Source organism: Thecamonas trahens (genome assembly GCF_000142905.1).
Source record: "Thecamonas trahens ATCC 50062 unplaced genomic scaffold supercont1.21, whole genome shotgun sequence".
NCBI classification, from domain to species: domain Eukaryota; order Apusomonadida; family Apusomonadidae; genus Thecamonas; species Thecamonas trahens.
In genome coordinates this window covers 58,494-84,232 of record NW_013657659.1, presented here as the reverse complement: position 1 = coordinate 84,232, position 25,739 = coordinate 58,494, and the positions used below count along the sequence as shown (strand labels likewise).

At 62.2% G+C, this 25,739-nt stretch overlaps 7 protein-coding genes across 7 annotated transcripts; 2 read left to right on the top strand and 5 right to left on the bottom strand.

Moving 5' to 3' along the window:
• Nucleotides 1–4: 4 nt before the first annotated feature.
• Nucleotides 5–2,434, bottom strand: AMSG_05022 (FAD linked oxidase domain-containing protein; the record flags this gene model as incomplete). The annotated part of the gene is made up of 3 exons (XM_013902642.1): nt 5–23; nt 67–2,125; nt 2,182–2,434. The coding sequence occupies 3 exons, from the start codon at nt 2,432–2,434 to the stop codon at nt 5–7; spliced, it is 2,331 nt and encodes a 776-aa protein (XP_013758096.1).
• An 819-nt stretch (nt 2,435–3,253) lies between these two features.
• Nucleotides 3,254–5,668, top strand: AMSG_05021 (IBR domain-containing protein). Its single transcript, XM_013902641.1, has 2 exons — nt 3,254–4,028; nt 4,132–5,668. The coding sequence occupies exons 1-2, from the start codon at nt 3,473–3,475 to the stop codon at nt 5,649–5,651; spliced, it is 2,076 nt and encodes a 691-aa protein (XP_013758095.1). The 5' UTR covers nt 3,254–3,472; the 3' UTR covers nt 5,652–5,668.
• Nucleotides 5,395–8,290, bottom strand: AMSG_05020 (uncharacterized protein; the record flags this gene model as incomplete). The annotated part of the gene is made up of 2 exons (XM_013902640.1): nt 5,395–7,665; nt 8,177–8,290. The coding sequence occupies 2 exons, from the start codon at nt 8,288–8,290 to the stop codon at nt 5,659–5,661; spliced, it is 2,121 nt and encodes a 706-aa protein (XP_013758094.1). The 3' UTR covers nt 5,395–5,658.
• Nucleotides 8,291–8,776: 486 nt separating this feature from the next.
• On the bottom strand, nt 8,777–10,496 carry AMSG_05019 (uncharacterized protein; the record flags this gene model as incomplete). Its single annotated transcript, XM_013902639.1, has 2 exons — nt 8,777–8,807; nt 8,830–10,496. The coding sequence occupies 2 exons, from the start codon at nt 10,494–10,496 to the stop codon at nt 8,777–8,779; spliced, it is 1,698 nt and encodes a 565-aa protein (XP_013758093.1).
• A 176-nt stretch (nt 10,497–10,672) lies between these two features.
• On the bottom strand, nt 10,673–21,943 carry AMSG_05018 (vacuolar protein sorting-associated protein 13C; the record flags this gene model as incomplete). Its single annotated transcript, XM_013902638.1, has 3 exons — nt 10,673–20,121; nt 20,157–21,716; nt 21,847–21,943. 3 exons carry the CDS (start codon nt 21,941–21,943, stop codon nt 10,859–10,861), a joined length of 10,920 nt encoding a protein of 3,639 aa, XP_013758092.1. The 3' UTR covers nt 10,673–10,858.
• Nucleotides 21,944–22,599: 656 nt separating this feature from the next.
• On the top strand, nt 22,600–24,564 carry AMSG_05017 (uncharacterized protein; the record flags this gene model as incomplete). Its single annotated transcript, XM_013902637.1, has 2 exons — nt 22,600–24,529; nt 24,555–24,564. The coding sequence occupies exons 1-2, from the start codon at nt 22,683–22,685 to the stop codon at nt 24,562–24,564; spliced, it is 1,857 nt and encodes a 618-aa protein (XP_013758091.1). The 5' UTR covers nt 22,600–22,682.
• Nucleotides 24,565–24,623: 59 nt separating this feature from the next.
• AMSG_05016 (replication factor C subunit RFC4) lies at nt 24,624–25,627 on the bottom strand. Its single transcript, XM_013902636.1, has one exon. It carries the CDS (start codon nt 25,460–25,462, stop codon nt 24,644–24,646), a length of 819 nt encoding a protein of 272 aa, XP_013758090.1. The 5' UTR covers nt 25,463–25,627; the 3' UTR covers nt 24,624–24,643.
• Between the last annotated feature and the right edge of the window lie 112 nt (nt 25,628–25,739).

Here is a 25,739-nt window from a genome sequence, read left to right as displayed (position 1 = left end):
CTGATCAGAGCAGCGGCAGCGCGCTTGGCTAGCAGCGCAGAGCGACTGGCGGCCGTATCGGCCGACTGCCGCCGGGCAGGAAGCTGCTGGCGGGCATCGATCTCGCCGCCGGGAATGTGCGGCAATTGCTCGGACGGCGGCGCAATAAAGGCCATCATGATGTCGACGGTTGGGTCGCGCTCCTGGACCTCGTAGAGCTGGGTGTTGCTCAGGCCAGCGGCCTCGCATAGCGCGATCCACTCGTCGAGTGGGCGGAAGGCGCGGATCTCGGCAGCCTCAGCTTCGGGCGATAAATTGGTGAGAGCGTTGAACACCATGTGGGCGACATCGCACATCGGAACCAGCTTGGGTGCCGCATCGTGCTCGCGGACGAGGAAGACACCGCCTGGCCGCAGAATACGGGCTACTTGCTGAACAAGCGCAAAAACAACCATTGGCGGAAAGTGGTGCAGACCTTGCATGAGCGAGACCAGGTCGGCCGAGTTCGACGGGATGCCTGCGAGATCGTCGGCGATCGAGGGATAGTCAAAGATGAGAGCGTGAGTGCCAACCGGTGCTGCAGCACCGCGCTCAACAACAGCTGTCACGTCGGTGGGTGCGAGCTCCGAGTCTGCAACAACCGTGATCTCGCCGGTAATGCCGAGTGCCTTGATGAGCGGGAGGACAAGCTTGCCCGAGTCACCAATGGAGACATAGCCGTTGATGGCGCCAACACGGCCGAGGTGAGCGATGATGGAGGTAACCTCACGTGTCAGCTCAGCTTTCTGGTCGTGGATCTGGCGGAGCTGTCGCAGCATGTTGAGGGCGCCACCAGTTGGGCCCGAGTTGAAGCTTGCAGCCGAGGCAACCAGGGCTTTGTAGACATCAGCATCGCAGGAGTTGCGGCTGTCGCAGACTGCAGTGACCACCGCACGCATGACATCGTGCGGCGGCGCGACGTTGAAGATCTCGCCGAGAAACCCCGATTCGAGTTCGCTGCGGCCGGCAGCAGTCGAGAGCAGCTTCGCAAACGAGTTGTTGCGGCGGATGCTGGCCTGCGGGAGCTGGAATGGTGCGCTAGATGGTGCCAGCAGCGGGGCAGGAGCAGCAAAGGCGGCCGGCTCTGAAGCAGCGGATGTGACAACGGTGTGGCCGTGGTACGCATCCCACCACGCCGACGTGAAGCGCAGCTGCGGATCAAAGCGGAGCTTAGCAGCGCGAAAGGCGTCAATGCTTGGATAGGCAGCGGTCATGTCGTCCACCGAATAGTGATGGCGGTAAGGGAGGTAGAAGACGCCGCCGAGATCGAGCGTAAGGGCTGTGAGGGCGGCATGGATGTCTGCGAGGGCGCGATCGGCGGCGGGCGTGGCACGCAGGCGATAGTAGAGGACAAAGGCGTAGGAGCCGTTCGGGGCAGTGGCATACGGCAAAAGAGTGGTTGTGTCGCAGTGCACAAAGCGGATGGTGGTGTTGAGAATGGCAAGGAGCGGATGGCCCTGCATGGCGGCGTAGATGGGGCGCGCGCCGGCGATCCAGGCGGCAAAGGCCGAGCGGGGGACAAAGTACTCTTGCAGGATAAAGGTGTCGTTGACAGAGAGGATGAGGTCCGTGAAGCGGGCGAGCGGAGTGGCCGACTCGTACATGACGGTGTTGCGGTCGGTGGTGTGCTCGGCGGACCAATCGAGGGCGGCGCCAGAGGCGCGCTCGACGGCGAAGCGGAGCTCTGCGAGCGGGGCAGCGGCCCACTTGTACATGATCGCCATGAGCGGCGACATCTCGCGCGGCTTGCGATCGAGCGAGGCAGCCATGGGTAGGTTCGAGGCACGACGAAAGACAAAAAGGTCCACAGTGTCAAGGGTAGTAAAGTCGAGGCGAGCGAGCTTGGCTTCGACCGGCAAGCCGCCGGCGTCTGGGGCGTCGACGAGCGGCTCAAAGACGTGAGGAAAGTCGTCAATGGAGAGTGTCATGGCGTCCATTACCAACGGCACATTGTCGTTGACCCGCATAGTGGCGTCGACGATGATGCCGAACATGCCGTAGCCGCCAATGGCCGCGGCAAAGAGGTCGCGGGCAGCAGGATCGGCGGCGTCGGGGAGGCCGAGACAAGCAAGCCGTCCGCAGTGACTACCGAGATGGCAGTTACGGCCTCGACAAGAGCATAGTCTGTGGTGATGCCATGTGCGTTGACGGCCAATGTGCCACCGACCGAGAACGAGCAGTATGACTGCATGGTCCTCGGCGACTTGCCGAGTGGGTTGAGGAAGCGGATGGCATCAGCCCAAGTCGCACCGGCCCCGATGGTCATCAGCTCACGAGAAGCGTCCCAGGTGATAGCATCGAGGTATGTGGTGTCAATGACAACACCACCTGCTGCCATAGTGTGGCCACCCATCGAGTGTCTCGTTCCACGGACCGAGACCGGAAGACCATCTGCCGCAGCAGCAGCCACAGCCATCTGAACATCCTCAGCCGATCTGGGCTGGACGACTCTCTCGACAGCAGTGGCATTCAAACGAGAAACATCATCCACCAGCACAGCATTGGGCAGGACAGGATCAGGCCAAGAAGCCCGCGAGCGATCGGCCACAGCTTGGGCGACTTGTTCCCCAGATCGAGCAGAAGTCACACCTTTCGCAGATGACATCGATGATGATGGACGGCATGGGGCAGCAGCGCTGGTACCAGCCACGGTGGCGGTAGCGGTCGAGGTCGAGCTTGTCGGCTTGGCCGCCATCGTCCGTGCTGCGACGGAGAAATGGCGGAGGGCGTCCATGGTAGTGATTGAGAATGGGGTGGGGTGGCGGGAGGAGGAGAAGTGCCGGCAGCGCAAAGGAAACAGCGTGGCACGGCGAGGTGACGGACGGACGGGTGGGAGGAAGCTGGATGGCATCCGAACGATTGGACTGATGGGCTGATATGATGGTTACTCGATCAGATTGATGGATGATGTCAAAGTGGGGGAGTGTGATGCAAAGTGTGACGCTCAGGGGTGTTAGGGCGACGGATGGAAGGCATGGGTGATGCGAGGTCACAGTCGGGGCGACGCCATGGGACAACCGGCTGGCATCCGATCCAGCAGCTCGATATCGATAGCCTAATGACGTGGCTTTATGGTCGGATTGATAAGGGGATGATGGCGTATGAGCCACTACAAGTTGTATAGTTGCGGGCGAGATCGAAGGCGCGGGTGTGTGCACAGCCAGCCAGGCCGAGTGCACGGCCCCCACTCCCTCCCCCCCCCCCCCCTTCCCCCCCGACCACAGCCATCCCAACTCCACCCATCACCTTCAACACCTCGACACGGGGGACGGGGGGGGGGCTTCCAATATCCCCATCAGAGCACCTAACCGGCTCGACATCCCTCTAACCAGCTCAGATATCAAGCCGATGACGTGCTTGCTCTGTCACCGTCGGCTTCCGGAGCAGGCCATGTGGCCATGTGGACCAGCCCCCAATTGGGGGGAACGGCGGAGGTACAAGAAATGCCAGGTGAATGAGCGAGAGACGGTGCGTTCGACGGCGGCAGGAAAGCGAGGTGAGGGTGACGGAAATGGAGAGCAGGGGAGCGGTAGCGGTAGGCCTACCGGTTGACGGGCCACCTCACGCTGGAAGACATACCCAGCAAGGTTGTGTGGAGGCCGGGTTGGCGCGCAGGAAGAGAGCACAGGACGGTGGAAGCGAGGGAACAACGGGCTGCACAGGAGCAACTCAGCCAGCAATCACAGCAGTCGCTGGAGCCATGACTGACAAGCCATCGGATGGAAAGGTCGAGGTCGCAAGCAAGGTCAACGTCGCAGGCAAGGCCAAGGTCGCGGGCAAGGCCAAGGTCGCGGGCAAGGGCGTGGGCAAGCTGAGCAAGAGATCGAGCTCGTCGTCGGGATCAGGTTCGCGATCAGGATCGTCGACGTCGTCTACTTCGAGCTCATCCTCCTCAGACTCGGGCTCAGACTTGGGCTCATCAAGCTCATCGTCGGACTCGCTCTCGTCTGAGGAGACCTCATCATCCGGCGAGTCATCTTGCGCCGCGCCGGCAAACATCGCTGTCCATCGTACGTGCGGCAAGGGGGGGGGGGGGGGGGGGGTGAGGAAGGGAGGAGATTGCCGTGGGAGACTCACTTGCGGCGTGGTATTATCCTTACGAGAGGATGGTAGCCCTAACCGCACCGGACAAGGGCAAGGAGGAGGTGTCTGATTCAGATTCGGAGCTTGGTGCCGAGTCAGGCGATGAGTCGTCAGTGATGCTCGAGGCCGACACAGATGATGACACGGACGTCATTTTCTTGGAAGAGTCCGAGTGCTCCGACTACCTGATCTCGCCACTGCCTCGGACTCCGCAGTCGGGGCAGGTCAAGGTCATGGATACAAACAAGATCGTGGAAAAGGCGCTGAGAGAGATGGCCGTGGTGAGTTCGACCCTGGCGGTGAGCAATGGCCTGGCCATGTCGGTCCTCATGGCGCATGGGTGGAACAACGAGCGCGCCTTGCAGGCCTGGTTCGATGATCCCGACGGGTGCCGGGCATCGGTGGGCGGAAGTAGCGCCGGCGAGATCCCGGCGACCTCGGTCCTGGGTGCCGGCTCCCCGCAGCTCTGCGGGGTCTGCTTCATGGAGGCCGAGGACGAGCTCATCGGGCTCGAGTGCGGGCACGGGTTTTGCGTTCACTGTTGGCGCGGCTTTGTCGAGTGCGAGATTCAGAACGGAAACGCGTGCGTGATGGCGCGATGCATGGCGGACAAGTGCAAGATGGTGGTGCCGCGGAGTTTTGTGGCCTCGCTTGTCGACGCTTCCGCGCTCGACCGGTACGATACGTTCCTCGCCGGCTCGTACGTGGCGGCCAAGGCCGGCGTCAAGTGGTGCCCTAACCCGCGCGGCGGCTGTGATCGCGCGGCGAGCTACCTCGGCTTTGACACCGCAACTGTCGAGTGCGATTGCGGCTTTGCGTGGTGCTTCTTCTGCTCGGAGGAGCTGCATCTCCCGGCGTCGTGCGAGGTTGTCGAGAACTGGATCAAGAAGAACTCAGACTCGGCCGAGTCGACCGAATGGATCCTGGCCAACACCAAGCCCTGTCCCAAGTGTAATGTCCACATCCAGAAGAACCAGGGCTGCATGCACATGACCTGTCGTGCACCCGGTTGCAACTTTGAGTGGTGCTGGCTCTGCCGCGGGCCGTGGAAGGACCACGGGACGTCGACCGGCGGCTTCTACAAGTGCAATCGTTACGAGTCGTCCAAGGCCGCCAAGGAGGATGCCAAGGCGTCCAAGGTCAAGGAGTCACACGACCGCTATGTTCACTACTTTGAGCGGTACCACAACCACGACGTCTCCCGTGGCTTTGCCCGCAAGATCTCTGCTGCCGCCACCGCTGCCGCCGACGAGTACGCCGAGGCTACCGGCTGGAATGGCCGCTTCCTCGTCGAAGCCGCCGAGCTCGTCATCCAGGCCCGCCAAGTTCTCAAGTGGTCCTACGCCCATGCCTACTACATGCCTGAGGACTCGCAGCTCCGCACCATGTTCGAGGACCAGCAAGAAAGCCTCGAGACGAAGACCGAGCACCTCTCCGAGCTCATCGAGCAGCCCATCGAGGAGATGAACGTCACTCATCTTAAGAACTACCGTAAGGTCCTTGCCACATACCTCGGCAACCTGGCTCGGGCTTGGCAGGAGTACCAATGAACACAGCTCACAGTCCGGCGAGCAGGTTGTCGACGTCGGCAAGTAGCGTCTCCAGCTCGCAGGTATGCGTCTCGACGAGGACCTCGGACCGCGACTTAGGCTTCGCTGCCGTCGCAGCAACATCGCTGGTATCGGCCTCATTGCTCTCGGCATCTGCGAGCTCGGGCGGCGGCGTCTCGGGCGGTGGGGCAAGCGCAGTCTCGACAAGCTCGTCGAGCTTGGTATGGGTGTGCTCCTCGAGAAGATTGAGCATCGCGGCGTCGAGTGACTGGGCAAACTCGAGCTCGTCCGGTGCGACAAGTCCCTCGGGCAGCGCAGCCTCAGCCTTGGCCTCGGGCTCAGCCTCGGCCTTGGCCTTGGCCTTCTTCTTCGCCTTCTTACCCGACGACATCCGCAGCGTCGCCTTGCGGACCGCCTGGTCCTCACGTGACGAGAGCTGCGCCACCGCGAGCGCAATCTGTGCCGGCGTGTACGCCGAGAGTGGAATGGTCTGCTCGACCACCGGGCCATCGCCCTTCTCGTGAGCCTTCTGCGCAAGCTCGTGAAGGACATCGACGACAGCGACGACGTTGCGACGCTGGTAAAGGTCGTTGACCTCAAACAGGCGCATCGGATCCATGCCGAACGCCCGTGCAAAGCGTAGAAATGACGCTGTGTTGTCGCGCTGGTGGAATGGATGCGAGTCGTCAAGAACCCGGCACGCACCTGGCAGCAGCTTGTTGCCGATCTGGCAGAGCTTGATGCCATCACGGAGCTCGATCCACAGGTCGTCCGAGCTGAGCGGCACGCCTAACATCGCCACCAGCCAATGGTGGACTTCGACGGTCTTACGTAGATGCTGGATAGCGTTGAGCTTGTTGCGAGTCATGGTGAAGAGCCCGTCGTCTGGCGCCATCGACAGCAGCCGCTCCGCCAGCTGCATTTTAGCCTCGGACGTCAAATCGCCACCACCCGGCGATGCCCATGACTTGGGCCGCGGCGGGCCGCGGCTCTTGGTCTTCGCCGGCTTCGTTGTGGTCTCATTGTCGTCATCGGACGATGGCGCCGACATAACCACAACCGGAGGAGGGATGGACGGATTCGACTCGTGGTCGGCGAGATCAAACTTAAGCGCCGCGGGCTCGGGGTATGCTTCAGTTGGTGCGGTAGTTGCCGACGGTGAAGCTGGTGGTGAAGAGCTGGACGACGAGGACGATGATGGTGACGACGGCGCACCAGCAACAATTGCAGGCGATGCTTCCATCGCCGCGGGCTGCATAGAGGCTGTGCGGGCAGCGACCGCGTCCTCCCAACAAGGCCCAGCGATGGCGGCTTTGAGCTCCGCAACAGAGAGCTTGGGCCATACCTTTCTCTCGCCGGAGAACGCGTTTGAGCTGATAGAGACCTCGTCCAGAAAAGTGCAGAAGATGAGGCCATACGGCAGGTCAGTCAGCACATTGCGATGGGCCACAAGAGAGGTAAGTGCCATGCAGCCCTCGATCGAGTCCGGAATGGCGGCCAGCTTGTTGCCCCACACTGATAGCTGCTGCAGCGCGATCAAACTCCCGATGCTGTTCGGGAGACTTGTAATCTTGTTGTTGCGCACGTTGAGAATCCGCAAGTGGGAAGCAGAGCCAATCCCTTCCGGAAGCTCAGTAAGCGCGTTCTCTTGGGCGTGGACCTCGATCAGGCTGGGAATGGCAAACAGCTCAGTCGGAAGCTCGCGGATCTTGTTTCCACCAATGAAGATGAACTTGAGCTTGGAGAGCCGGCCAATACCCGGCGGGATTTCAGTCAGGGCATTCTTGTGGAGAATGAGCTTGCGGAGCGAGACACAGTTAAACAGTTCATCTGGGAGCGACGTGATCTTGTTGCGGAACAGGTTGAGCGAGACAAGCGCCGTTAGTGCGCCCATAGCCGGCGGTAGAACCCGCAGCTTGTTTCGCTCTGCGTGGAGCGAGATGAGCGTACTCGCCACATCCTCGAACCCAAACTCGGGCAGCTCAGTGATGTTGCATCCGTTGACGGTGATCTTCTCAAACCGAAAAAAAAAACCCCGGGGGGGGGGGGGGGGGGGGGGGGGGGGGTGGTTAGTGGTGGTAGCAAGCCTATCTGATGACGTGGGCGTGATGAGAGTGAGAGGAGGGTAGGAGGGAGGAGCGGCTGTTGTGCATGGGTGATCAGATGTGATCTCTCTTGTGATCAGCCCAAACCAGCCATGCCATACGGTAGCTATGATGACAACCCCGACCTCTTCCACCGCCACATCAATCTCGATTGTTCCCGGGATGATGGTTGAGCGACTTTGTCTCCATCATCACATGCCAGCACGCACGAACCCCCACCAGATCGACAGCAACTTGTCCTCATCCGTCTGCCCTATACCACCACATCCTCCTTACATCCAAACCGACCAACAGACCGACCGAACACTTGCGCCTCGCGTGTGTACTCCCGGCTACCATCCGATGACCCATATCATCGCCCTGCCTCCTTCGCCTTTGTCATGCCCCCCCACACACACACACACGCAATCGTATCCGTACACATGCAGCAAGGACGAGCGGAGGCACACTTCCAATCTTGACCTTCTCAAAGACCAACTCACTTGATTCTCCCCGTGACCGCTCAAACACTTCCTTCTGAAGACGGTTGCCCATGGTGGGAGGATTGGTCGAGAGAGACAGGTATGCCTGTCGGGGGACGAGTGAGAGGGGAGAAGGGGGAGAGGGGGGGGGGGGAGGGGATACTCTGGCCGTAGTCAGTAAGCCCTTCCTTCCAACTTTTGATTGATGAATTCTGCGCAGGAACGATCAATGGCAGCATCTGCAACAGTAGTAATGAATGCCTTCTAACTTGAACATCTTCAGCCTTTGAGCAGCAGTCATGGTAGTATCCCCTTCATACGGTTCTTCTTCAGTTTGGCTAGTGTTTGAGGAGCATCATGTTTCAGAGTGTGACGTTACGCAGACGAAAAAAGCGCGATCATGCGTCGCACTACTTTTTGTACATGAACAACAGCAAGTACATAGAGGCGATGAGTGTGCGAGATGCTTTCGTAGGAAAACTTTAAATGTAGTGACGATCGTAGATACATTAATAACCCTGATATGAGCAGTTCATCACCTATTGGACATGGTCCTCTCCTAGGATAGCATGTTGTCCCAGTGCCATCCCCTCTCCCCATACCATGGCATACGGATACGGAATGACATCCTTCCCAACCCTCCCGGCAAGCTCCCGCGCCATCCGATCCCAGGCTGCGGCATCCCTCTCCCAGAAGGTCCAGTCCGGAAGGACAAGATCATATAGCGCCACGCGCTTGTCGCGGTTGTCGTCGAGGATAGCGGCGATGCGAGGCGCAGAGCATCGCTCCAGCTTGTTCGACAATACCAGGGTGGTAAAGTAGTCGACGTCATCAACAGCAGCAGGAGTCGAGATCGGCTCCATGCATGCAATCTCGTGATAGATCTCGCGCGACTCATCGTCGCACATCGAGCGGATGGTCCGCTCGTACTCGACTGCATCTTCGTAGTAAGAGATAAGAAAGTTGGAGGCGTCGACGCGCGGGCCGATGACGTTGGCTCCATTAACCCGATCGCCGCGGAGGTTGTGTGTCACTGTCACACGTCCGTCGACAAACCATGCGTCAGTGACCGTGTGGCCGGCGAGGAGCGAGTCGCGGGTCCCGAACCCGAGGCAGGTGAGCACAACGTCGGCAGGGAGCTCGCGCCCGGTCTTGGTCACCAAGCCGTTGGATGCAAACGCTGCGATCTCGTCGACGAAAATGGTGACGAGCCCATAGGCAGCCCCAAGAAAGACTACATTAGACGACATGGCCGGGAGGCCGTTGGAGAAGACAAAGTGTGGGAGGCCGTCGATCTCGACAACCGTGTCTGGATTGAGGAGGAGGTCTGAGAGGCCAGCCGCCGCTGCGCCTGTCGCCACCAGGCCATGAACTCGAGCCCACATCGCGTCGAGCTGCGCCTGTCCAAGCTCGGCGGCTGCCGTTTGGTTGAGGGCGTGGCGAAGGACGTAAGTAGCGGCCTCGGGGAAGAGGAGCTTATCGGCGCGACGGGTGAGGACAGTGATGCTCTTGGCGCCTGCAGCAAGGCTCCGCCGCACGTTCTCCACCGCAAATGCACCGAGCCCGACAATGACTACATCGGCATCTGCAAGCTCACTCGAAGCAACATCATCGGCAATGCCACGTGCCACTTTGCCACCAAAGCTCACGTCGTCAAGGCCGAGCGCCGTGGCGCCGCCGACATGATCAGTGAGTGAGCCAGTGCGGATGTGGAGCTCGTCAAAGACAGCAATCGCACATGTCCCGTCATCTACTGCTACCGTCACCGCCACCTTTCCATCATCAGTGTGATCAAAGCTCTCCACATGGACGCCAAACACGGTCCGGGCGATGAGGTTGGCACCTTCAATGTCAGATGCGAGCTGGTCGAGAACATCTGCCCGCGAGCGATAGAACGAACCAAACGGATCGCTCTCATCGTCGTCTGGAAGCGGCGAGCTGTCGTGGAGCGGACGGAAGGAGACCGGGTCTACCTGGACCCGGGACGCTGTGTTGGCCGTCGTTGCCCACACGCCACCGTATGCGATCCGCTTCTCCAACACAATCACCGACGCACCCTCGGCAGCATGCAACCTCGCAGCTTCGCATCCAGACAGCCCGCCGCCCACGATCGCTACTAGACGGCCTTTGCTCACGTCTTTTTCAACACTGTCGCAACTCGCAAGAATTTCAACTGCATGCAACCGCGCTTCCATCTCGGGACACAGCGCATCGACCGTAGCAAGAGCCAGGCCTTGGCCGGCGAGACGGGTCCGTTCCGAGGCAATTGCCTCAAACATGTTCGTCGACGTCAGGCTGGCTACGAGTCCTTCCATGTGGATGAGTGATAGAGAGCGGTGGAGCGGGGAGAGCGTGGACAAGAACGTGGTGGGAGCTGGCTGTCACGAGCCGTCATGCGCGCGGTGGATGCGAGTGTTTGTCGTTTCCGGCTCAACTCGGCCTCTTGTTGCCGTACTGGAGGCTGTTCGAGGAGGAGAGGAGAGCGATTGGATGGGACAGAGGAATGAGTGAGGTATGTAGATGGCGTTGGAGTGTACAGAATGTGTTGAGGGGAAGGTAGTTGTGTGATGCAGATGCAATTACCTGGATGAGGGGTTTGGCTGGAGAGATTCTGCCTTCCATAGAAGATTCTACGATGGTTTTACGCCATCACGGCGCCACTCCGCGCCACGAGCCACGCATCCCGCGCAAGCTCAATCCGGTTCGCAAGCCAAACGGCCGTCTTATCGTCAATCATTTGCAGATGCAGCTGCTTCGGTTTGGTCTTGAGCACCTTGTCGGCGACCTTGTTCGCGAGGTCGAGCGTCGAGCCGGTGACGGTCACTGTGTCGCCTTCCAGCTCAACCGAGACGAGGCCGGCGAGCGGCCAGACCCAGTCGGTTGACGTCTCGCGCTTCTTCGGCTGCACCATGAGCAGGTGCTTATCAGAAACAACCACGTAGTGGCCCTTGCGGTTGTACAGTTCAGCGTGGAACACATAGTGGTCAGTCTTAACCAAATCACCGCCCTTAGCCGTGTCCAGCAGATCCTGCCCGTACGCCGCTACCGGCGAGTACGCCAGTAGCCGCCCGTCGGGGCCAATGTACCGCGGCGGCCGGAGCCGCGCCGCCTTGGCGTCAAAGTACGTTGCTGTGTTGCGGATACCCTCCGCTGTCTTGGTCACAAGATCGAGCGCTCCCGCCACAGGCTTGAAGAGCAGCCCAGTCACGCCCTTGCCCATGCCCTTGACAAAGCCCTTGAAGCCGGCCTTTTTGGCGCCCTTGTACGGCTGGTATGCAATGCCGGTCACACCTTCAAAGATGCCGCGCCCAAACGCTGTAAAGCCCTGCTTGAGACCGTCACCCACGTGCTTGGGCTTGTTTCGCTCCGCGCGCGCACGCCGCTCGATATACTCGTCGTCAAGGGTGAGGTATCCCAGCCCGCGCCCCACGGTCCCGGTTACTGCCGCCGCCGAGTTGAACACGCCGTACACAGAGTTCTTGAGCAGTGAGCTTGTCCCACGCCCAAGACCCTTGCCAAACTCGCGCGGCGACTGGGTGATGCCCTTGGCGGGCTCTACGAAAAAGTCGGCCACGCCGGTGCCCAGGTTGTTGAACAGGCCCACCGGGTTGCCAAGCACCTCCACAGACCCGATCAGCTTGTACGACTCGGCCACGCCCTGCATCACATAGTGCGTAGTGATCCGCGACACAACCTCGTTCTGCGACTCGAACACGTGCTCCAGCATGAGCAGGTTGAACTTGAGCGGCGCGGCGTCCACGTTGGCAAAGGTGAACCCGAGAGCGTGAAGAACCGACATCGAGCCGCCGACCTCGTCGTCATTGCCGTTTCCGGCGCCATCCGACGACGACCCCTCATCGTCACCGAGCGCAGACGACGAGTACGTCACGTTAATTTTGATCGGGTTCAGCAGCAGCGTCTGAAAGTAGAACAGCGCCGCGCCGCTCTGCTCCACACCCACCTCTTCCGCCGCTGCCGCAATGAACGCCTGCGAGACAGACATCGGGCCTGGACCAGAGTCTCCATCGCCTTCGCCCGTCGGAGGCGTCGGTGCCTCGGGCAGCGTCGACACAAAGGCGAGCACCCGACTCAACCACGCCTCCTCCACCATCAGGTTCATCTCCTGAAGCAGGAACGACGCCTGATGGTAGTACTGGATGTCTGGATACTTGACCGACTTGGTGTACCCGAGCGTCACCACAGGCTTCTCACCGAGCTTGTCCAGCCGCGGGCCAAGGACGACAGGGTATTGCGCGAGGCCGAGTGCGTTGTCCAGCTGGACGTTGGCCACAAGCACCTCCAGCCGCTCGTACATGTTCGACACCGAATAGTTGGCCGCAATACTCTCAAGCCCGAAGTACAGGATCTCAGTCGGCTGGGCGTCGACCACAGACACCGCTACGCCCGCGATGTCTGCCGTCACGCCAAACGACATCACTTCCTCCTGCTCCTCCGGCCGCAGGGCTGCCACATCGCCCGAGCCCACCACAGAAGACGACGCCACAGACTCCTCGTACTCGGTCTCGTCGTCAAAGTCCGGCGCACGGACCGCCGCTGACAGCGCCGCAAGCTTCGAGCCCTTGTCCATGACCCGGAACACCCGTGTCGGCCCGTCGGGGAAAATGTCCACCACAGCCCGCGGAAGGCCCGACCCGATCTTGTACGGCTTGTAGTGCTTGAACCGCGAGAGGTTGTAGCTCTTCACCCCACGCTGCGCCTTGAGCCGCGCCTTGATCTTTGCCTTGACACGTGTCGCCTTGGATGTCGACTCGGCAACCGCAATCCGCGCGTCGACAGCCTCCTCACTCGCCATGTCGCCAAACGCCACCCACAGCCGCCGCTTCGATGCAGGCGCGTCCCATGCGTACGGCATCCGGCAGAGCGGTCCAAGCTCCAGCCCGAGCTCAGGGTGGCCGTCTTGCCAGCAGAAGATCGGCAGCGACGACATGTTCTCCAGCATAAACGGCGCAGTGCCCGTATCGGGCGAAACGACCACGTACACACTCGCGCCCACGAGCTTGACCTCCACAGAGAAAATGTACACCATGTCCGTCTCTTCGTTGTAGCACTTGAGCCCAAACACGCCCAGGTCATCGATCGAGAACGGGCCCGATGGCAGCCACCCGGCGCCCTCCACCACCAGCGACACATGCCGCTTGAGCTTGGAAGAGACCCAGTGGAACGGCGTCCGCCCGCCTGCCGCAACAGGGACTCCAGTTCCCTCCGGCGCGCCTACCTGCTGCACACGCACCCCAAAGTCTGCCACCCGGTTAACAATGACGAACCGCGGCGCCACAGTCACCTGCTTGACAACTGCAAACGGCCCCGTCCCGGTCGTCACCGACACGCCAAACTCGAACAGCGCCGTCGCCCGCTCGACACATGCATCATCGCCGCTGGCCTCGGCCTCGGTCTCGGCCTTGCCTTCAGCCGTGTCCTTGGTCTCGGTCTCAGCCTCAGCCTCAGCCTCAGCCACTTCCGGCAGCGCCATGCCCTTGACCTGTACCACACCGACCGAGCCCACCGCATCGATCGAGAACGACTTGCTAAACTTGGACTCGCCGCCCACCCGAATTGCAAGCTTGCGCTTGAGCAGGCCGGCCTCTGGGAAGGCGGTCATCAGCAGCTCGCCATGCGGAAGCCCTCCGCCAGGCAGACCCGCAACCTCGGTGTGCTTGTTGTTGAATCCGTGCTCCTGAGTCACCGTCAACGGCAGGTGCGACTGGTTGAGGATCCAATACGGTGCAAACACGCCCACGTGCCGCCCACCGCCACCGGCTGTCTTGCGGCGCAGCAGCTCGAGCTTGAGCTCGCGTCCCGCGCCATCGTGGAGGACCACAAATGGATCTGTCTTGGGCGTCCGCGTAAAGCCAAGACTCTTGGTCGCTGGCTTGGCAAAGACCACGGCAGACTCGGACCACTCGTGGTAGCCGAGGCTCGGAATCCGCACCCGAAGCAGGATCGGGTGCCCTAGGTGGAGGCCGTAGACGTGGACCTCCTCGCCCTCGGCAAGCTCGCCCTCCAGCGCGTGCTCGGACTCGGCGTCTTCCAGCTGGAACTCCATCGCCCCGGGCACCACTCCCTGCAGAACTAGCGGCGGCGAGAGCGTGAGGGTGTGGTGCGGGAGCGAGGCTGGCACGCTCGACATCATGCCCTCCTCCACCGCAGAGTTGCGAGTGATCATGACCACCACAGACCAGTCTGGGTCCAGCACCGAGCCCATCCCGTTCGCGGCCGTCTCCTCCAGGGCTGACGCTCGCGTCTCGCCACCCATGTACCCGTACCACGGCCGCTCGCCGTTGTCTTTTCGCGACACATGCTCCTCGTAGTCGGTCCACGCAAAGCTCATCTCCGGCCAGTGGTGGGCAGACTTGCTACCCGGCACAATGGCCCCGGCCGCCGGCCGCACCTTGACCCGCGCCGAGTGGGCAAGGTGGATCGGCAGGCAAGTCTCGCCCTCGGGCGCAAGCGGAGGCAGCACCACAGGTTTCATGTCAGGGCAGTCGAGCCGGATCGACATCGGCATCACCGTCTTGTTCACCACCCGCACCATCGAGAGCAGTGTCACCACCTTGGTATCGCCCTCAAGCGCAACACGGACCTCGAGCATGATCGGCGGCCGCTCGGCTTCGACCTTGCCTGCTCGTGAGCTCGTCCGCGGCACCAGCGTGTACCGGTACTCGCCGACCCGGTCGACTGGAATCTGCGTCACGTCACCAAAACCAGCAACCCGGACCACAATGTAGTGCGGCCGGTCGATGCCATACGACCGACCGCTCTCGCCGGCGTCGTTGCCGCTCGAAAGCGCGCCCGACGCCACTGCAGCCTTAAAGTCAAACGGCTCTGCGCCAAAAATCGGCAGCCGCCGGACCTCGTCCGCCGCCAGCCAGTACTTGACCGAAGCGCCGGTGGCGTTGACAATGCGGTACGGCTCAAACGGCACGTCGGCCGCCACGCTCTCCGAGCTCGCAGCATCCTCCTCGGCAAGCATGTACGAGACCTTGTACATGGCCTCCACAAACGTATGTGTCACCGTCACGTTGAGGACTGCAGGCGCCTCTACGTGGATGTGCATCGCCTCCGGCTCCACCGTCGACGTAACGTGCGCGATGAGGCCCCACTGCTCCACCATGGGCTCCCACAGCGCAAGCTTGTTGTTGTAGTAGTCCGAGGTGAGCGCAAGCGCAACCCGCGCGTCCATGTTCGACGACCAGTTGGTGACTGCTGCCTGCACCGTCCGAATCCGAAAGTCGACCAGTGGTGTCTCCTGCCCGGCCAGCCGGTCGTTGATGACCACCGCCCGGAGCGCCACAACCTCCGCGTTGAGCTTCTCCACAAATACCTCTGCCACGGCTCCAGCGTCGCGGGCCGCAGGCGTCAGCTCCGCCGCAGGCTTGACGCCAAATTCGGCCTTGCACGCGCGCCCGTCATCCGAGCCCGACGCCTCGGACCCGATCAAGAAGTTGTCCAGGTCCAGGTCCATAGCGTCGTCCTCTACGTCTGCCATCACTGCGTCTGCGTCGACCGTCTCGATCTGGTTGGCATTGATCGCATCACTCAGCGTGGTAGTATCTCCGCAGTCGGCCTTTGCATCGTCCGCGCTCCCGTTCTCGACCGGGGCCGGCGAGAGCGTCGCCATGATGGCATTGATCAGCAGGTAGTCGCGGTAGGCAATCCGAAGGTCGATAGCGTCCAGCTTGGCCTCGATCTCAGTCTCGGTCACATACGTCGGCAGAGCCTGCCCAAGCTGAGCTGCCGACCCGACGGCGCCCGACGCCGAGGCCTTGGCCGGCGCCGACGCGCCCGCCCCGCCGTTCTCGGGGTCCGTTCCTGGCGCCGGGGTCGGCGCCGGCGCCACAAGCGCCAGCCGCTGCAGCCGAGTCAGCTCCTCTAGCCGCGACTCAACATCGTACTTGGCGGTCAGGTTGCACGGCTCCATGAGCACAAGCTCGGTCGTCTCGCGCGCCGAGAGCTTGCACTTGATAATGTCCAGCCCGCGAAGCCGGGCATCGATTGCCATCCGCGGTTTGGGCCCGGCAACGCCGAGGTAGTCCATGTCCAGCGAAAAGCCGAGGACTAGCGCCTTGGTGTCGACCGCCGTTGGGCTCTCCACCAGGCAGAACTCGGGCTCGACAATCGAGATTGCCATCGTCATCACTGGATCGTAGGCTGGCTTGGTGCTCGCCAGCGGCGCCGGCGTGGTGGCATCGTTGCTTGCGTCGCCGGCCGCGCTCTTGCCAGCCTCAGCCCGCGACGGCTTGCGGACCCGAGCTCGGGTCCGGCTTCGGGTCACCACCGGCTCGGCCGAGGTGTCGAAGAACTCGTCCGACCCGTCGTGGGAAGCCTCGTCGTCGCCAGGCGATGCTGCGTACTCGTCGCCGCCGTCGTACGCGTACTCGTACTCGTACTCGTACTCGTTGGCATCGGCAAACGACTTGGCCGGATCGATAATGTCGAGCGGCGGTGCAAAGTAGTCTTGCAGCGCAAAGACGGCGTCAAAGACGATGACGCCGCGCGGCTTGGCGAGGCCAAGCACAATGTGCGAGTCACCGTTCGGCTGCGCGGTGTAGTTGACAGTCAGCTGCGGCGACTCGATGTCGGCCACATACGCTAGAATGTCACGGTGGACCGAGACGTCGTCGCCGCCGGCGCGGGTGTCGCGGACAGTGATGGCAAAAACAGAGACGTCGGCGACCATGACTTCGTCCGAGTCTGTCCAGTACTTGACGTCGACGTTGGAAAGCATCAGCGACGCGATCGACGCGTGGCCCTTGAACAGCTCGAGCTCCAGCTCGTCGATGACAATAGCGTCGACAAGCATGGTAAGGAAGGTCGGTGTCTCGCTGTCTGCGGCCGGCGCCGGCGTGTTGGCGGCCGGCGGAGGCGAGCCTGGCACGCCCAGCGTGTTGGCCGAATGCTCGGCGCGGCGGGCGGCAACCAAGGCGTCGCGCTTCTTTGCCTTTTCGCGCGCAGCCTTGCGGGCAGCCTCGGCGGCCTCGTTCTTGGCGGCGATCTCAGCGGCCATCTTGGCTGCCAAGGCGACGTCGTCGGCGGCGTCGGCTGGAATCTCTGCCATGTTCTCGGACGCCACTACTGTGAGCAGCACATAGTCGCGCTGCTCCAGCACAAGCTTCATCTTGGGCGAGTAGCCGGCAATGATCATTGGCGGGACCGACTTGACCCACGGGCAGAGTGACTGCTTGACGGTCAGGGAGAGCGAGGCGTCGGCAAGGAGGTTGCGCCAGTTGTCCGGTGCCGACGCCTCACCCATCAGCAGCCGCATCTGGGTGATCGAAATCGACATGACGTCCATAACCACGTCGGACTCGGCGTCGTAGTCCTCGAAATCGTTTTCGATCGCAACCTCGCCGAGGTCCAGGACCAGCACGTCGTCGCAGTACGAGGCCCGCGGCATGATGATGGTCGGCGAGATAAGGACGACGTCGAGCTTCATCTTGGAGATGACCGGTGTGCCAGTAGCCTCGTTGTGTGCAGCGCCTGAAGGCCCAGCCTTTGCAGAGCTCTCCGCCCGAGCCCGCGGAGGCTGGACGGCAATAGCAGGCGCCGCCGCAGCGGCCGGGACCACCGTGATCGATGCGGCTTGCTCGCGCGCGGTCGCGGCTGCTGCCGTGGCAGCCTCTTCCACGTCGAGCATTCGCCCCACCGTGACGGTGTTGTAAGTGAGGAGGTCGGTGATGAACCGGTTGAGGTAGACGAGCCGGACCGAGGCCATCCGGGCGTAGACTTTGGTCTGATAGCCTGGGTAGTCTGCGGCGTCCTCGTCAAAGGTGTTGTACGCAAAGGTGAGGACCTTGTCGCCGTCGATAGAGAGCACGTCGGTGTACTTTGTGCCCTGCGACGAGCAGTCACGAAGCGAGAGCGCACCGAGCGCGCCCACTGCCTCCATGGTCACCGGCCGTTGGTGGTAAGTCACATTCGACGCGCCGAGGCCGACGGTGGCCAGGTCGCCGGCGTTGTCGCGGCGGGCAAGGGTAATGACGACGCCATCGAGCCGGGCGCGGACACGCATAACAACGGGGTCAAAGGCCGGCGCGGTGGCCACGTCTGCGTCGGTGTTGAAGAACACATCGTCACCGTGCATCTGCGGCGAGCCGATGGCAAAGGTGGTGGGCGAGGCGCCGAGGACGCCTGGTCCACTCGGAACCGACGTAGCCAGGCCGGCCTCCTCGATGTACTTGGCCTGCGCCCGCATGAGCCGGTCGTGTTCGCGGCGAGCGGCGGCCTTTTGCTTGGCCAGCTCCTCGGCGGTGGCAGCTGGGCCGCCCCAGCCGACGTACGAGAGCATGGTGGCGGCACGCGAGACTAGGGTCGACGCGCCCGAGACGGACGAAAGGTCGTCGCGGACCTCGGCAGCGGTGCCCGAGACCGAGAGCGAGCGGGCGCGTAGCTCGCCTGACTCGGCCTCAACCGCCGGCGGAAAGGCGTACGTGTTCCACAGCAGTGCCTCATGGATGGTATCCGGATTGACACGGATCCGGAGCTGGTTCATGTTGACGTCGATGGCGGTCTCGGTGGAGTCAAAGGTGGTGATAAAGACCGGGCAGTCTTTCTGGACCGCCACGTACACCACGTTGAGGATGGTGAGCTCCGACGCTGCGCCGGTGGTCGACGAGCCAATGAGCGGCGGCGAGCCCGGCGCGCCCACCAGATCGTCGACAGCGAGGCTCGAGACGCCGAGGTTGACCTGCATGTCAAACGGCCGCTGAGTGTAGAGTGCGGCTACGCCGCCGAGGCGTGCAGCGAGAATCGGCCGTGGCTCGTCAGTCCGGCCCTGAGTGGCCGGGTCAAAGTCGTCGAGGAGCGTGACGTCAATCGAGTGAATGACAAAGTCGATGAACATGAGCTGGCGCTGGACAAGGATGTCGATGTCGCGGATCTCCTCTGCCTGGGCAGCAGCGGCAGCAGCTTCCTCATGGGCGCGCTCCAACTCTGCGGCGTGGTCGACCACCTCTGCGGCGTAAGCGGCGTCAGCAGCCGCCTGCGCCGCAGTTGGTGCGCCGTCGAGTCCCTCGTCGCCGAGCGCGAGCGGGTCGGCAGCAAGGGCAGGCACCGGCGGGCCGGCGGCGGCTGCCACTGCGTCTAAAATCGCCATCAGGTCGCGGACCTTGTGGGTTGAGGCCTCGACGGCCAGCGACGGCAGCGAGCCCTCGACCTTGACCTTGGTAAACTTGGGATTAGACGGGAGGACACAATTGGCGACCTGGGCCGAGAGCTCGAACGAGCGGACGAGGAACTCGTGGCGGAGCAGGTCGTCGCCGTCGTCGCCAGTCGAGGTCGGGACCCGGGACATGAGCACATCGAGAGGGACCCGGGATGTGTCAGTGACGAGGACGCGGACGTCGTGGAGGGCGACGTTAATGATGTCGTACAGCGCCGGGTCGTCAGAGGAGAGGGCGTTCAGCTCGGCGGCGGACTTGGACTCGCCCGGCGGAACAAGTTGCGAGTGGGCCGAGAGCTTGCCGAGGTCAACAACCAGCATCTTTGTGGTCTCGTCGGTCATAGAGCATGGGACGAGGATGTGCGGGGCGGCGACGTCGAGCTGTAGATCGGTGGTGGTGTGGTTCTCCACGGCGTAGGCAATGTTGTTGGCGGCTGAGAGGCGAAGCGAGTCGACTTGGTATTGGTAGGCCTTGGAGAGGTCGTCGAGGGCCTCGGCTGAGTCTGCGCCGGCTGCGGCGGTGAACATGGTGGAGATGCGGGTGACAAAGCCGGCGTTGTACACTACATCAAGCGGGCGGGCCGAGAGCTTGACCACCATGTCGGCGTGCTTGTCGAGCGGGGTCTGCTCGTAGAAGAGGTCAATGAGCGGGACGACCGAGCGGTCGACGCCCGGCGGCGGCGGCGGCGTCGACACGATGAGCGGGTAGCGGGTGTCGGGGTAAACTCGTCCGAGACGGAGAGCTCGGCAATGCGGACACGAGCCTCCATGTTGGCGGGCCGCTGCTTGTAGTCGACGACAAGGCCGTTGAGGGCAGTGGTGGTGAGCGGCGCCGACTCGTCCTGCTTGAGCGAGATGGAGAAAGTGCCGAGGCTAAAGGTGGCCTTGGTGTGGACATAGCCCGGCGGAACTTCGGTCTCGTGCATCTCGCCGTCTTCATAGTCGATGGCCGAGTAGAGGAAGGCACGCTGCTCGTCGGAGAGGGCGAGGGCCGAGCCCGAGGCGTCGGACGAGGCAGCTGCCGGTTCGCCCTTGCTCTTGCCCTTGCCCTTGGCCTTGGCCTTGTCTTTGGCCTTGTCCTTCTTCTTCTCGACACTCCCTCCGCCGCCGAACCAGCCGGAGAACCAGCCACCAGACGAGGCCTTTTTGGCTTCTGCGCGGGCGTCGAGCTCGTCCTTGATCTGGGCGTCTGCAATGGAGCGGAAGTAGCGGATGTCGTCAAAGAGGAGGCGCGACTCGAGGATGGCGAGGGTCTTCTCCTCCTGCTTGGTCATCTTGGTCGGCTCGAGCTTGTGCTTGGAATAGAGCTTGACGTACATGCGCTTGTCCGAGATGCGCTGGTTGAAGAAGGCCGGCGACCACGAGAGTGAGTTTGCACGGACGTCTGCAAGGACGCACTCGCGAGCCAGGGCCCACCACTCTGCGCCGTTTGTGGGGCGAGAGGCCGGCTTGTGTTTGCGGTATTTGTAGCCGCGCGAGTAGAGTGAAAAGCCCTGCGAGAGGGCCATGGCCGAGCCAAACTGGTCCTCCTCCATCTCGACCTGCAGGGCGTCGAGCTCGATGGTGACCTGGATCTTGGGCACGGCCATGTCCGGGCGGGTCCGCTTGTTGAGAATGAGGTGGGTGGTGCCGGAGATGGGGCGGACGAGGTAGTGGTGGCCGACTGGCGCACCGACGCGCGGGACAAGGGCGCCCATGGAGTGCGCAAATCGCGCAGGCGGAACAGCACCCACAAATCGTGGCTGGACGCCCGGCGGCGTCGGGTTCCAGTACACACCGAGGTTGCGGAGGTCGACAACCTTGTGGACGAGCGGATGGTCGCCCTCGAGAAACTTGCGCTCCCAATTCTCGTCGGTCGAGTACGCCGAGAGGTTCTCGAGCGTAATGCCGCAGGCAAAGGGAGCGTCTGGGTTGGTCACGTCGTCCTCGTACCGGATGTGGATGTTGCGGATGGAGACCTGGATGTTGTCGACGACCTTGGCGGTGAGCCGCGAGGTAAAGGTGTCTGCCGGCTCTTCAGGCGTCTGACCAGCGCGGGCCGCCGCAGCCTGGGCCTTGGCATCCTCCAGCGCCACAAGCTGAGCCTGCTTGGCCGCCTGGGCCTTGGCGTTCTCGGTCTTTTCGTCGTACGGCTCGGCAGCCTTTGGCCCAGCGACAACGTAGACGTCCGAGAGCTCGGCGACGACCGGCTTGGACTTGAGGTTCTTCCAGTCGGCCTTGAGAACGAGCGAGCCAATGACACCACGAATGACTGTAACCGGGAGCTCTAGGGAAGCCAGAGCGTCCGGCTTGAGGTTCAGGTCGTGCAGGACAACGTCACCTGTGGTGCAAGCGGGTAGCATGTGCTCGGAAAAAGGTCGTAAGTTTGGGGGATGGATGAGAGGGAAAAGCAACACTAGCCGCCGCCGTCACCGCATGTGACAGGACAACAAAACATGGAGATGACGTACCTCCCCAGATAGAGATGGACAACTGCTTGGGGTCAATATTGTCTACAAAGTCTCCCAAGTACTTGGTCAGTAGACCCGCCACCATTCCCTCAAACATGGTTGAAGGTGTGGTGTTTGGGAGCGAGAGGTGGTTGGGGAAGGGGTGGTGGCGGTGGGTGGGGAGGGGGTGAACGTGGTCGTGGTCGTGATCTTGATCGATCGGCAGGCGATCGATCGGAAGTGGCTTTTTGTTTTCTTTGATTCTCGTCGCGGGTAAGCAGAGTGTTGGTGGTAATGATGATGAGATTGTGGCCGGATATGGTTGATGTCGACGGCTTGAGGTTGAAGGTGATGTGGAGGTTGCTGGTGAGTATGGGTTGTGTGGCCGTTCTCGGCAGTCAAGGTCCAGATCCCTTTGCACCACGTTGACTTGACTTGCCTCTCGGGGTGAGTTGCCGAGTGGTGGCCGAGAGGCAATGGCAGCGACTCGTCGAGTTGGCGGTGAGCTGTGGCCGAGCTGTGGCCGAGCTGTGGCCGAGCTGTGGACGAGGGTGGACGAGGTGAACGGGTAGACGGCTACGGCTATAGCTACCGCTCTCTGAGAGTGGTGACTCGTATTGTACAGCATGTCTATACCTCGTTCTCGGTCTGTACCGACTTCAGTTGCCATGCTGTTGACTGGAAGTGGAGAAGGCGATGGCGGTGGTATGAGAGGTGGTCTGGGCGAGGTCGATGATGATGACAATGACGATAGAGTTGGGCTGTATGTGGGCGTTGATGGCGGGTATGATGAGGATGATGGTGGAAGAGCGTATCGTGGTGGGCATAGAGGTGGTGGTCGTGGTGGAAGACATCGCATGGGTCATGATCCGGAACTCGCGTCGGTCATTGGGGTCGAGGGCGAGCTCGAGTCTGGTCCGGTCACGCCGAGAATCGTCACCTTTGCGGTGGAGACGCAAGAGGTTGACGCGGATGGTGAGGTTGATGTGGTGGCTCTAGCGCCGGGTGGGAGTGGAGAAAGAACGGCAGCTGGTGTGGGGCTTCCTCCGGGTACTGCGCATCGGCATCGCGGCGCGCGCGGTCTTGGCGCGGTCCATCACCGGCGGCAGTCGCCGGCTCAGCGGCGGTTGGCATCACGTCGGGCATCGCCCGGAATGAGTCGGTCCGCCTCGCGCGATCGCGAGTTCGGGCCGCCTGGCGGCGGCGTCGGCAGCGTCAGTGGCGGGCCGGTGGTGGCGAGTGCAGGGGCGGGAGGCAGCGGCGGGAGCGGCGAGAGCCTTCCGGGGCAGGTGCGGCCTGCACCGATTGCGCCGTCGCAGGCCAACGTGTTCAAGGCAGCAGCGATCAAGTTTCTGGTGGGGATCAAGCTAGGGACGCGGAGCCACGGAACGCGGTACTGGGGCGACGTGGAGACGTTAGCGCAGGGCCGGAGCGGCGAGGGCGAGGGGCGAGCCGGCGCTGAGCCGGGCATCCGCTCGCTGATGGCTGATGATGGCCTAGTGGAGGTTCGCAAGTCGCAGGCGGTTCACTCGCACAACGTGGTCTCGATCCGATCGCTGCAACGGTCGCGGCAGGTGTCGCTGCTCGGCTCGATGATGTCCAACTGCCGCATCTTCTTCTCGGTCCCGTTCTCGGAGGAGACGAGCGGTGCAACGGATGGTGGCGACAACCTTATATGGTGCATGTACATCGGCCCGATCCTGCACTCGCCGCCGTTTGCGCTGTTCTCGGTGATCAAGTCGGATTCAAAGCTCCGGGTGAGGACGGCTGGCATGGGCGGGAGCGGGAGTGGGCCGGGCGGGCTGGCCGGCGGCGGCGAGCTCGACGAGGTCGACCACTCGTGGCTCTTTCTCCGCAAAAAGCGAGCGGCGTCGCACCGTGACTTGCTCCGCCCGGTCTGGGTGGGTAAGACGTTTGAGCGGCTTTGCGGCGATGATGACGGCGGTGGCTGGAGTGCGGCCAGCGGAGTCAGTGGTAGCGGCGGCGGGAACGAGCGCGAGATGCACGAGCGGCGGATCAGTGACGACGGCGGGAGCGGGCACGAGAGCGAGGGCGGCGACGACGCTGGCGAGGAAGCTGACGGTGGCGGGGTAGCCAAGTCGGGCTACGATCCGTACTTTCTGGACAATCCGTCGCTGCGATCTGGCACGGAGCGAGTGCTGTATCAGCTTCCGGGGCTTATGATCTCTGTCGTTCCTTATGTGGCACCGAAAGAACTCAAGCGGCAGCTCAACGAGCAGTTCCGGCAGCGGCACGAGGAGCTGCACCCGTCGCTGACGCTGGGCCGGATACGCGGGCTGAAGCGGACGATGCTGGGGGTGGCGTCGGAGGTCGGGCTCGATCTCTCGACGGTTGCACTGGCGTACGTGTACTTTGAGAAGCTCATCATTGCCGGCAAGGCCGTGGGCGCGACGCTCAAGCTGCTGGGCGCAGCGTGTCTGCTGCTGGCGGAAAAGTTCAACGGGCGTAAGGCGGGCGAGTACAACGCCCTGCTGGACGCGCTCTCACGGGCTTTTTCGGTCTCGATGCGGTACGTGATGCGGACCGAGTTCCGCGTCATGATCCAGCTCGAGTTTGCGCTGCATGTGCAGGTCCAGGAGGCGCTGCCGCACCTGACGCGGCTGTGCTCGGACCTCAAGAAGGATATCAGCGAGTTTGGTCCGTTCTCACCGTTTCAGCTCGCGTATCTCAGGGCGTTTTACTCGTCGGTGCCTGTCGAGCTTGCACAGCACCAGCTAGATGAGGAGCTGGACGCGTGGTCGGACTCGGATAGTACTGGAGGCGGTGGCGGCGAGATGTAGAGCTGGCGGTGAATGGTTTACAGCGACTCGCGGACGCCAAGGTTGAGCGGGAGCTTGGCGTAGACGCGCATAGTGTGAGAGGCGAGGTCGAGCATCTGCAGGTACTCGTCGGCACCGTCCTGGAGAGCCTTGTCGGCAAGGGCCAGGCGACGCATGATAAAGGCCTTCTGGAGGTCTGAGATGTCTGCGGTGGCGACGACCCAGTCGGAGAGAGCAATGACAAGCTTGTCGCCTGAAAAGCCGTCGAGGACCAGGTCCTCAACAGCAGCCTTGAGCTGGGAGAACTTGTTGGAGCGGATGACATCGAGAAGGGCGTCGAGGCGGGAGGGTGGGAGCTCGCCGGAGAGGTCAAAGACGGCGTCGGCGTCGAGCTCGGCGCCGTAGAGGCGGAATCCGGACTGGAGGAGAGTGACGGCCTTGCGCATGTCACCGCCGGAGACCTGCATAATAGCGTCGAGGACGGCCGGGGCGACGGCGAGACCTTCGTCGGCGGCGATGCGAGTGACGCGGGCCGTGACGACGTCTGCCGGCAGCGGCTTGAAGCGGAACTTTGAGCAGCGCGACGTGATGGGGTCGATGATGCGAGAGACGTAGTTGCCGATGAGGCAGAACCGAGTAAACTTGGAGTACAGCTCCATGGTCCGGCGGAGCGCCGACTGAGCTGCAGGCGTCAGCGAGTCGGCCTCGTCGAGAATGATGAGCTTGATGGGCGGGCAAGGGAAGCCCTCGACGGTGGTCTTAGCCACCGCAATCTTTGCAAAATTCTTGATACGAGTCCGCACCGCAGCAATACCACGCTCATCCGAGGCATTGAGCTCAAGGACCCTCTCCTTCATGAGCGGACCCAGAGCTGATGAGCAAAGGCCAGAATAGCCGAAGTCTTTCCCGTGCCAGGCGGTCCGTAGAACAGCAGATGTGGGAGCTGGTCATTATCCACACATCCCTGCAGTGTAGCAACAACTTCGTTTTGATGCGCAATGTCAGAGAGGGTTTTTGGCCGGCTATGGGTATGGGTGGGTGAGGGAAGGGGGAGATCATGATCGAGATTGATCGGTTAGTTGGCGGTGGTGGAAGGGAAGTGGGCGCTGTGAGTGATCATGTTCGAGAACGCTG